At 56.3% G+C, this 11,386-nt stretch overlaps 1 protein-coding gene across 5 annotated transcripts in view; it reads left to right on the top strand.

Annotated features, from left to right (window-relative positions):
- PAX2 (paired box 2) overlaps positions 1–11,386 on the top strand; it is a 72,862-nt gene that overhangs the window by 51,473 nt on the left and 10,003 nt on the right. For all 5 annotated transcript variants that reach the window (XM_004680532.1, XM_004680530.1, XM_012723495.1 and 2 more), the window contains 2 exons: positions 2,438–2,613; positions 4,726–4,852. In XM_004680532.1, coding sequence (XP_004680589.1) covers positions 2,438–2,613; positions 4,726–4,852 — 303 coding nt within the window. The remainder of the gene's footprint in view (positions 1–2,437; positions 2,614–4,725; positions 4,853–11,386) is intronic.

Raw genomic sequence — 11,386 nt, 5'->3', positions numbered from 1 at the left:
GTAACCGTCTTCTCACCAGGGCCCGCGTATACAAAAAAATAAATAAATAAAAAGGTCAGTGAGTGGAGGGAGCAGCAATAACCCCTAAAACAGTACTATCAGTGGAACATGATTGATCAATTGAATTCCATAGCGGCTGAAAAATGTGGGATTAAGTAGTGTATTATACGCACAATGAGTTGAGGCATGATGTTCATTTCAAGTTCATTTCGCCGGCCTCTGCCACCAGATCAGGCAATCAATAGGGGCAGCAGATATCATATATCACCTCTCTGCGGGCTGGGGAGAGAGCACCATAATCTCTCGCAAATTTAGAGTGACAGATTTGTCAAGATCTGAAGGGCCCCTGAATAAATGAAGGAAAAGAGACTCCTCCAGCCAGTGACCTGAGGACAAAGCTTCAGTTCAGCCCCTGCACACACACACACACACACACACACACTCTCTCTCTCTCTCTCTCTCACACACACACGCCAAGTCAAGCCACACACAGGCAAACACACACATCCACAGGGACATGCAGGAGTCTCGCCACGCACGTACGTACACCCACGTGTGAGCACCTGCTCACGCTAATGCCCGCTCTTCTCCCCGGACCCACTGGTGACACTGCCGGAACCCACACAAAGACACGCTTCCTCCTTTGGCCCTGACGGCAGGGCTTCCACGGCAGGGAGGAGGGAGTCTCACGCGATGGGGCACGCACATAGCCACAGGGGTGGGAAGGACGTGGCACACCCTGGGAAGAGAAGCGGGCCCAGAAGAGACACGGAGGGCGTGGGCCGTGCTCCCCACGTAACCGCACCCGTCACTCGCCTTTCTAGAAAGCGCTTGGTGTGTCACTTACACAGACAGATTTGTCTGGATCTGTCCACGTGCAAACACATATACACAAAGACAACTCACACAAAAGGGGAAATTAATGTGCCACCCCCCAATCCACAGAGGGAGACGCGTCTGCCCCCGAGACAGAAAGTCATTCCAGAGGCTCACACGGAAACAATAGCAGCCAAGTTTCGTGTCCGTGAGGACACAGGGAACACAGGCACAGCAGCAGGGATGCGTCTGTCTGTCTGCCTCAGACCTGGTCCTGGGCTGAATTCGTCTCTCTCCCTCATTCTCTCTCTCACGCACACGTGTGCACAGAGACCTCTTTCTGGCTTTCCCATCTCCTGTGGACTAGAGTGGAGGGAAGCCAGGCGGTCCCGTTTGCAAGGCAGACCCCACGCTCCATCTCGGAGGCAGCAAGAGAGGACGGCGGCAGGTTGGGGTTAATCAATATGTAATACTGTCTATGGTCTCCCGAATGATACTGTATGGCGTTACTGTATATAATGCAGTATTGATTATATCATATCCTATAATCACCTATAAACTGATATATATAACCGTCCCAGAGGAGCACCCTGGGGCCTATAGCATGGGCTGGCCCCAGGCCCAGTGCTCCCCAGCTGGTCTCAGGCTGAGGGAAGCCAAGAAGAGCCTGGCTGTGGCTGGGAGGGGGAGGGGAGGGTGGCAGAGAAGGCGCTCTGCTGCTGTATGCTCTGACAACTGCCGAGGACCCAGCGCAGGAGGCAGGGTGGGCAGACAGGGGTAGCAGAGTGGTGAGAAGCCCGGACGCTCGTCGGGCTCCACGGTGGCTTTTCCTTTACAGTGAGTTTCAGCTCCCTGTGGAGACCCAAGAACCAGGGGCCAGGTAGCTGAACTCTGAGGGGCCCTGGCCTGTGCCCAGGTCACAGGCTCAGAGGGATGGCGGGCACAGGGTATCCTCCAAGACCCGTCCTCCGTCGCCGCCCGAGGCGGGGTTTGCGGCTGCTGCACCGCCGGCCGGCCTGACTGGGTCTTGGTCCTGGCCCAGTGCGGGCTGAACGTCTCAGCTCAGCTTTCAGAGTCCCTCCTCCCTTGTGATGAAGTTAATTACTTCACCCAGTCTCCGTGTTATACTCACCCTCGGAGATTTGATGATTTTCCACCTCTGGAGTCAGTGGAACTGAAATTCATCTCAGAGCTGAGTTCAATTCTCCACAGCTCAGGAATGTCCAAGACACCAGCTCCTCCCCCAGGCTGACCTGGCAGGGCAGAGGGGTCCAGGGAAGACAGGCCCCCGGGAGGTGGCCCCGAACCCCTTTGGCTTCCCCTCTGCCTCATCCTTGTTCCCAAGTCCCACCCACCTCCCATCCCGCCCCCACCCCACCCCCCGCCGGCCACCTGAGCTGTGGCAAGTTCCCTTTCTCTTCCCAGGACCTTCGGAGGCTCTGGCTTCTCTAAGTCATGGCCAGTGCCTGGGTCAGCCCCCCTAGCCAAAAGACTGGGGAAAAGGGGTCCCAGCAGGGGTGCAAAACTCTAGGGGCCAAGCAGCAGCGCACCCCCTCCGCCCAGTCACACCCCATGCCCCTGCCAGCCTGTGCTGACACGCCAGTGTCCATGTGTCCTCCAGACGTGTCCGAGGGCTCCGTCCCCAATGGAGACTCACAGAGTGGCGTGGACAGTTTGCGGAAGCACTTGCGAGCTGACACCTTCACCCAGCAGCAGCTGGAAGCTTTGGACCGGGTCTTTGAGCGCCCCTCCTACCCTGACGTCTTCCAAGCATCAGAGCACATCAAATCGGAACAGGTGAGGAAGGAGCTTTCTGCTGAGGAAGGGGAAGGAACCGGGCGGAGGGAGGCCTCGGAAATGTGTCACGGACCCACACGTGCTACATGGGCCTGCACCGTGTACATGCTGCGTGAACAGCCGCACAAGGCCCTTGCAGGAGAGAAGAGAAAGCGCCGTGGTTATGGTCGTTAGAAAGTACGGCGTTAGGTAAATCTTACCCCTTGTCAGAGCCCCTTCCCCCCTCGGTACGATGAAGGATGTGGCTGTGTGGCCTGTGCCGGTCCACTCGGCCTGCACAGGTCCACTCGACCCGCTCTGGTCCACTGGGCCTGCTCCTGACCCAGAGCACTCAGCAGCCCCCCGGCCTGCCCGCCCCAGGACCTACAGAAAATCCGTGCAAGCCGGCGTGTTCTTCTTGCCTGGCGTCAGGAGAGCCACCCCTACCTGCCTCCTCTCCCCAGTTCATCTGTCCAGTGTGACCCCGGGCAGGCTGCCGGCCTACCTTTAGCCCTGACCCTTCCTGTGGGGGCAGAACCACCCAAACACACCATGAAGAAACACATCTGATGCGCTGCAGCTACCTGTGTGCACGCGTTTACAGACCGTCCCCCCCCCACACACACACACACTGCTGCACGGTGACCCACTGGCGGTAGGTGTTCATTCCCCCAGACCACCAGCCCAGCGTCGCCTCCACCCACACCTCAGGCGCCGCCCAGGGGCACATGCTCACACCCCCTCCTCCCACAGGCACAGCCCAGGGCCGGCCCACGCCACGGCCAGCCGCTTGCACACGCACGCACGCAGGCTCACACCCGCGCAGCCCCCCCCCAGCTCACGCCGCAGTTCCGCTCCGGGACCCCACCGGCTCCCAGCCGCTCGCCATTTTCCCCGCCCGTCCTTTTATCCCATAAGCTGTTTGTCTTCATAAAACAAAAATCAAAAGTCTTTTTAAGGTGCCCTGAGCCATAAACCAACAAAGGAGGAGCCGGCCGAGGCGGGTGGCTCAGTGCACCCTCCCTGAGTCCCCGGCTGTATTACAATGAATAACCTTTATTTACTTTCATTAGACTATTAAACACCAGCACAGTCATTTTTCCCCCTGAAACTCGGAGCAGGGCCCATAAAGCAAATCCGAAGCCTAATTGAGTTCATTTTAATTTCTCTCCGATCACAGCGAATTACTCTGGTGATAAATCAGGGGGCAGCTTCACCCCCAGTAGAAGGCCTAATTTGCAGCTAATTACAAAACTGATTTCTACAGGAAGATCAATACGAGAAGGAATTGGAAATGACGAGGCAATCCCGTCCAGCCAGGGAGGGGAGGGGGTCCTCTGGGGGGGCCAGGAAGCGGAAGGGAAAAAAACGGACCCGAAAGAGCAGAAAATCAGTTTTAATTTAACGTAATATTAATCAGAGCAACTTTTCCTGCTTTGTGCAGACTCCTGGCCTGCCCGGCTCTGGGGTCTGGCTTGGCGTGGTTGCAATAAAAAGGCAATTACCCGAGTGTTTCGGGCAGGACACCCTTTCAGAGTCAATGACTGGCCCCCCTCCCACCCTTCTGTTAGCCATGTGGACTCTCCCCCTCCCCAATTTCATACCCCAGTGCACAGGCAGAGAGCGAGGGGCCCGTGGGGCCGTCTTTGTTTGTTTTTAAAAAAGGGGCGCCAGCACCCGAACAGCAAGCCCAGCAGTGCCAGGGTGAAGACCCCAACAGGCCCTTCCCCCAGTGAGGGCCTCTGCCTTCGCTTTCTGGCTCATCCCTCCTCCCCAAGGCTCCTCCCCCCAGGGGACCCTAAAATACCCCTTGCCTCTGGGCAGGGAGAGCCTCACTGCTGTGTCCTGCTCTTGGGCCTTCTTAGGCGGAGACGCCACAGACATTCAAAGGGTGTGGGGTGCCATCCATAATGCATCGGCCAGACCCCCAGCTTCACAAAGTCAGGTCTACCCCCACCCACACAGAACTCCCCACCACGGGCTGCGCCTGCCTGCCCTGCCCTCCCCTGCCCGGGGGGCCACCTCCCTCCACCCCGCTGGGAGGGCCCTGCTCCTGCTGCCCCTCCTTCCCATCTGCACACTGCCCACACGTGCTCATCAATAGAGAGCTGTCGCCTTTCTCTCTCCTCCCAGGGGAACGAGTACTCCCTCCCAGCCCTGACCCCCGGGCTTGATGAAGTCAAGTCGAGTCTATCTGCATCCACCAACCCCGAACTGGGCAGCAACGTGTCAGGCACTCAGACCTACCCTGTGGTGACCGGTAAGGGGCTTCCAGGTGGGTGGGGGCGCCGCTTTCAGGGGAGGTGCCACAGCCTGTGTCATCTGGGGCCCAGGTGACAAGTGGGCCCGCTGCCATGATACCTGCAGAGAATGAGCCTCCAAAATCCAGGGCGCGTCCCGAACAGATACAGACGTGGGGCGGAAACCTCATGGTCAGGGTGTCTGTGGGCCTCCTCCTGGCAAGAGCAGAGCCAGGAGGGCTGTGGCTGGTTCTTTCTTCCATCTGCTGGCCTCGTTCTCTTCTACCATGTTCTCTCGCCTCCGCTAAGGTGCCAGAGTTACAAGCTTCTTGCTGTGACGGGTGCAGAGGAGTGAGGAGGGCAGTTAGAGGAGGCTGGTGAGACTGGAAGGGCATGCCCAGGTGTCCAGCCTCCACACTCCACACCCAAGGCCTGAGAGGACTTGCTTTCCTCTCCCTCTGGTGTTGGGTTTCAGAACATGGCATCCTGCTGTGTGGTTGTAGATCACCCACTTATCCCAGTCCTCCTCCTCCTCCCCAAAGAAACCCCTGGGGCCGAGGCTTCCTTTCCGGGCCAGGCCTGTCCTACAGCCGCTGGCAGGGCGGAGCGCCCAGCCGGTGTGCCCCTGGGTTGGGAGCAGCAGAGGCAGCTAGAGCGGAAGCAGGCTGAGGTGTGCCATCGGGCTTGATGGCGCTCCAGGCTGTAGGCTGTGGAAGGCACCTGGCACTGCCACAGGGTTTTGGGGCCAGGGAAGTGCCCAAGTGGGAGAGACACACATTGAGGTGTTATTAAAATTCACCTAATTATTCTGGAGCCACTAAAGCCAATGTGCCGTTTGCTCCTTGGGAGACAGAATGATTGAGCAGGGTCTCAGTGGGGATTGGGAGACGCTGAGGCGTTACCTGCCGAGCGAGGCGAGCAGAGGCGGCCTGGGTACCTGGCAGGGCTGGAAGCAGCCAGCGTCACATCTAGTGGCGAAGACGGGGAGCGGGCGTGGCGCATGGGGCACAGGGCTCAGGTCTGAGCCGGTCTGCAGGTGGCCACGCAGCCTCCACCTGGGGGCGTGGGAAAGCCTGTGGTCAGTTAGCTGTCCCAGCTCCTCCTTAAGGGGTGTATTGGTACAATCATCTCCAGCCTGGACAGGCTGGAGCTTCGCGGCTAGGCAGTCAGTGGCTCAGTCTGGAAGCGCTAGAGAACTGGCTGGGGCTTTGGGGAGTGACCACCTCCGTGGGGTTAACCAGTCAGGATACAGACTACTGTCAGCTGGCCATGGGCAGGAGCCCACATCGCCCATCTTGAAAGCCCTCTGATCTGTCCGGTCTTCGTCCCAAGGTGGAAGAGATGGCCCAGGCCAGGCCAGCTTTCTCCTGGTCTGCTAAAAGTTACTGTGGTCACTTCCCACAGTAGCCTGCCCAGGCTGCCGGCAAAAGGGCACCCGGGAGACTTTTCTCTAAACCTAGCTGTGCTTCCCTGTGCCTGGGGCCACTGTCCAGAAGGCAGGGAGGGGCTTCCTGGGGAGTGGGAGGTAGAGCTGGATCTTGGGGCCAAGGCCCCTGCTGCAGGAGAACTCTGGCTAGTGCAGAAAGTGACTCTACCTTGAGCACCCCCGCCTGCCTCCCCCCACGGCTCTGGAACAGTCCCAGCTCAGCCTGGGAACATCTCCGGCTGATCCATCTGGATCCAAGTGTGAGAAAAGTTCATTTCAGACCCAGCTTGACATTCCCAGGTGGCAAGTTAGCACTAACATCTCAATCTGTATGCGACATTTCAATCAAGCGAGGAGTAACAAAAGCAGAACCATTAACATTCGGAGCTGTTCACCAGTGGTAATGACGGGGAAACTCGCTCAGAAACTGGAAATTACCAAAAAGAGAGAAGTGTGTGGAGAGGTGGGGGAGGGGAGGGGAGCAGGGTGGGGGCAGGGAACGATTTTTCTACACTTAGGCCAAGATCCAATGTTTGGATTAATGGTGCCATTACCCAAGAAAGGGCTGCAGATTATGCTCATTCTTAAAATGTTTTTGCTGGCAATTAAACGCTGCAGTTATTGATCTTTGTTGATTTTATGTCCTCCTAATTTGCATAATCTATTAAAGATGAATGATTCATGATGTGTTTATTATGGGGACAAACAGAATTTACTGGAGGCTCTGTCAAGGTGAGGAAGGGGGCAGTGTCCAGAGACTTCCCGGGCCACCTCGGCAGCGGGTCCCTGCCTGGCGCAGGCCTTCGCAGTTAGCAGGAAGTCGTGCTGCAAGGAGAGCAGACCCAAGAGGGGTGCACTCCGTGTGAGGAGGTTGGCATCTGTGAGAACTGCACTTCTAGTATGGCGGGGCTTGAGGAGAAGCTTTGACATATTTGTAGAAATTTCCTTCAAAGATTCTGGCAAAGCTTAGTTTGTCTGTGGGTGGGGAAACATGAAGGTCTTTGGTGAAGGAAGAAAAAGAGACACCCGTGCACATAGGGGCCATTGGCCAGGGTGTGTCAGAGGTGAGCGAGCGGAGCCGTCAGTCCGTGCTCGTAGCCTGGCTTGGGTGTGCCGGGCTGTTCTGAGAGCCTCCTTCACCCCCTGCGTCTCGGGCACCCAGCTGAGGCTGCAGGCCTCAGGGATGAGTCCTCGGGAAACTGCCCGGGAACGCCCAGGCCCAACCTGAAGAGTCGACCTTATTGATATTCCTGCCGCCTCGTGGCACTGGAGGCTGATTTCAAACTTCAGCAGCCACTTGATGCAGCTGTTCCACAAGGTCAGAACTGAGGGAAGAGAGGAGCTCGGACTATTGTGTGGAGGGGAGAGAGGGGCCCAGTGGGCCAGCACACAGCTAATCACATTGCAAGCTAGGGTGGTCGCCGGAGGCAGGGGCTCGGTCGGCAGCCTCCCCTCCCCACCTTCCACCGTGGAACCAAGGAGAGAGACTGATTTTTCTGGGTAGTGTTTGCAAGTTCTGCCGAGATTTTAATTTCACTGCATCACAACTCAGCAAGCTGCCAAGTCAAGCTGGTTATTTAAATTTATCACCCACTTTCCCTTCCGCCGCTGGGCTGCTCTGGCTCAGCGGCATCTCTTCTCTCCAGCCCACTGCTCTAGGCTGCTGGTCTGGAACGGAGCCGAGTGGCTCCTTAAGTGATAAGGAAAAAGGGACCAGCTAGATGAGAGAAAGGGTTGGGGGTTCTCTGGCCCCAGGCTTCTCAGGGTGGCTGGCTGTGGCTGGCTCCTGCCGTCGCCTTCTTGGGCTCTGAAGGGCCCCCGGGCAGCCTCCCTCGACCCCCGAGGGGCCTAGATCTCTGGGTCAGGCCACTCCCCGAGACCTGTGTGCCGGCACCAGCATCCCTTCAGGTCTCCCATCACAGACAGGAAAGAGCCTCTCTTTGCCATGACCTCCCACCTTCGCCCTGCCTCCCTGTGGCTGGCCTGGTCTGTGACCACAAAGGGGCACCAGGGGATCTTGGCAGTGAGGTTGATGCCTGGAGGGGAAGATGAATACTAACCTCAGCACCCCCAGGGTCACTTGAGACGCTTCTGAGCATTTAGAGAGCCCTTTGGCCTCGGGAATGTCCACCCTGGGAGTGAGAGCAGGCTGGCCATCCTGGAGCTAAGTGGAGCTGCATGGTGCCGGAGGCCCCAGGGCTGGTGCTGCAGCTCTCTGTGGGAAGTGGAGGAGGGCACCCCCACCCGGCAGGCACTGCACCAGGACTCTGGTGGGCATCACTGCCCAGCACTGGGAGTCTGTGCTCTTGCACTTCCCACCAGCCTGACTTCGTCCCAGAGGGCCTTGGGGGAATGGAATTGATGTCCAGAAACAAGGCAGGCAGTCACCCAAGCACAGGGAAAAATGAAACAGTGAGAATTTTAAATGCATGGCCAAACCCCACTCTCTGATGCCAAAAAATACAGTGAGATTTAAGTCAGAGCGATAAGCAAGCTAGATGGACCTGAGGGGGGGAGTTTGGAGTGTCACACACCAGACAGGAGACATGACTTTGGATCCAAGAGAAGCAGGATCATCCTCATTAAGATTTATCCAGGAAAGGGAAATATACAGATTCCTTGTGGAGGCCTAGGGAAGAAAGCGAGGGGGGATAAAATGTGGCAGGAGAAATGGGGGGGGAGAGTCCACTTTTATATCACAACGTATGGCAGTTACCCCCAGCCGAGAAATGATGTAAAAACGTGTCCAGGATAGCAACCCAGTCAGGAACTCCAGCAAGAGGCAGGGCAGGCAGGGCATACCTTCTCTGTAGCTATCCCACAATCCAGGGCCGTGGGACTCCCGCAGAAACACGGCCCCCCAAGATAGCTCTCCATAAAAACTTACATATCTCATGTGAATACAAACTAGCATGAGGGAGAGTTAGCAGAAGCAATATATAGAACAATTAACACCCCCAAGACCGGGGCTAATAGCAAAATCCAATCCAAAACAACTATAAAATTAGGCATGTTTAATATTCCCCCCCCCCAAAAAAAACCATAAAAGGGAAGTATCGGTTGTGTCTTTATCACAAACCCGGATCCCACACACACACACACACCACCACCACTATTCAGCACATCAGCAGATAACACAAACCAAAAAGGGCAAAGATGATGAAGGCCACACCTGTAGCTCCATGCTGGGGTCCAGGAGCCTCAGGGAGGGCTGAGCCTCAGACCCTGCAAGCAGAGTCTTCCCCCAGCTGGTCCAAGTTCCCGGACTGCTGAGTCCCGGACTGCTGAGTCCCGCAGAATCTTCCCTTTGTTCTGGAAAGGCAGCTGAACACTGAAGAGCTAAGGGCAAGGCCTGTACTTTCCTCCCTAGTGCAAGAAGCCTTGCTAACTTCCACCCTTGGTTGCAAGGAGGCTGGAGAAGGTGGTTTTAGTCCATTTCTCTTGCTGCCTAGAGACAGTGGCCCTGAAGGAATCTCTTGTAAGACCCAGGGGATGTGGATGCTGCCCAAGAGGGAGAGGGAGCAGGAGATGCTGATGTCCTGGCATCTGGCACATCTGAGTGCAGGGGAGGCCAGCAAGGCAAAGTTCAAAGCTGAGAAACAAGGGCCACTCAGGGCCCTGGAAGCCCCGGAGCAGTGTGGGCTCCGGGGAAGGCTCCGAGCAGTGTGAACTCACAGAAGCTGCCTCCTTGCTAGCAGGGATGTTCACACAGTGGCCCTTTAGCAGGTAGAAGGGTGGGCCCTGGGAAACACTTTCTCCTATGCAAGGAGTCCTGAGGACCTCCAGGAACTGCCCTTTCCTGCAGTTAACAAGCCCCCTCCAATGCAACTGCATTTCCCTCCATAAAACAAACAGCTTAGCCCTTGGCCAGCCCCTCTGGCGGAGGAGAGGGCAATAAAGATTGGGAAATGTTTCTGAAGGAGGCTGGGAGGCTCCTAGCCTTGTCTATTGGCGTAAAGCCCCTGATTAGCTAGAGGAATTTAGGGCACAGACATCAGAGTTTCTCTCCAACCTTGAAAAGACAGCCCTTAGCTGTAGAGGCCAAGCCAGAGGGAGCCTTGTACACCCAGGGGCTCCAGACCCTTCATTTAGCTGAGAAGGCCCAAGAGAAAGAGCTTAGTGGGCTCCTGCAAACATCCCCAGCACCTCCAGCCCCCAGACATCCACTCCGATTGAATTACCGGGGCATTTCCATAGCAATGAGACATTGACAGATAATGCCCAGGCCCTGGGCTGCAGCCTAGGGGGCCTTGGCCCAGGGCTCTTTCCTGCCCTCCTCTAACCGATTTCCCTCTAGAGGGAACAGATATTAAAAAGAGACACTAAACCTCCCTAGGACTAGGAGAGTCAGGTGGCATTTGAGCAGAATCAACTAGTGCTCCAGTCTCCAGCCATCCCAGTGTGACAGGCTGCCCTCCCCAGCAGATGCTTGGGCAAAATCACAAGGGGTGGACTGAGAATGGAGCTGCATTGGCGAGGGGTATGGTGGGGGGGCGGATGAAGTCCCCAAGTGTTCCTGGCATCTCAGCTAAGGCACAGTTCTGGGGACCCTTCATTTACCTCACTTTGGCCCAGCATCTTGGGTCTTCCTTCTTAACACCTTCTTCTGTCCTCTCCACCGTGATACCCAGACACAAAGCACGCCCAATGGATTGTACTTATAAAATCCTCCCCCCTCAACCCCTTCCCCCGGCCCCTAACCCCAGTCTCAATAATTCTTTGAGAGATTAAGGAGAGAGGCCAGTTCTGATTGTGGAAAAATACTTTCAAGAATCACGGACCTTCATTTCCAGTGCATACAAGCAGCCAACTCGAGTTGCTTGGGCTGCCTCGTAGAAAACTCCGGACTCCGCTGTGTGATCAGCTCAGTTACTGGGAGCCTTTCAGTTGCCTTAGCGTTTAGAAATGCTTGGGGTGTACCAAAAGAGGATTTTCCAAAAGGGGGATCCCCAAAGAAAAGTTTGGCCAAGTAAAAATAAAGTCAGTCAACCCTACCTTCTCTGAATCATCAGAAATTCTAAATAGTCCTGTCCTGTTATGAACTGGAACGAAGGGCTCAGAAATGTCCTGGTGACTTCAGTGTTACCAAGGTGAGACCCTTCTCTCTCTCCACACTCTCCCCCCCCCC

Source organism: Condylura cristata, unplaced genomic scaffold (genome assembly GCF_000260355.1).
Source record: "Condylura cristata isolate star-nosed mole 26May11 unplaced genomic scaffold, ConCri1.0 scaffold00011, whole genome shotgun sequence".
NCBI classification, from domain to species: domain Eukaryota; kingdom Metazoa; phylum Chordata; class Mammalia; order Eulipotyphla; family Talpidae; genus Condylura; species Condylura cristata.
The sequence above is the reverse complement of the archived record's forward strand: the minus strand, read 5'-3'. Positions and strand labels throughout refer to the sequence as shown.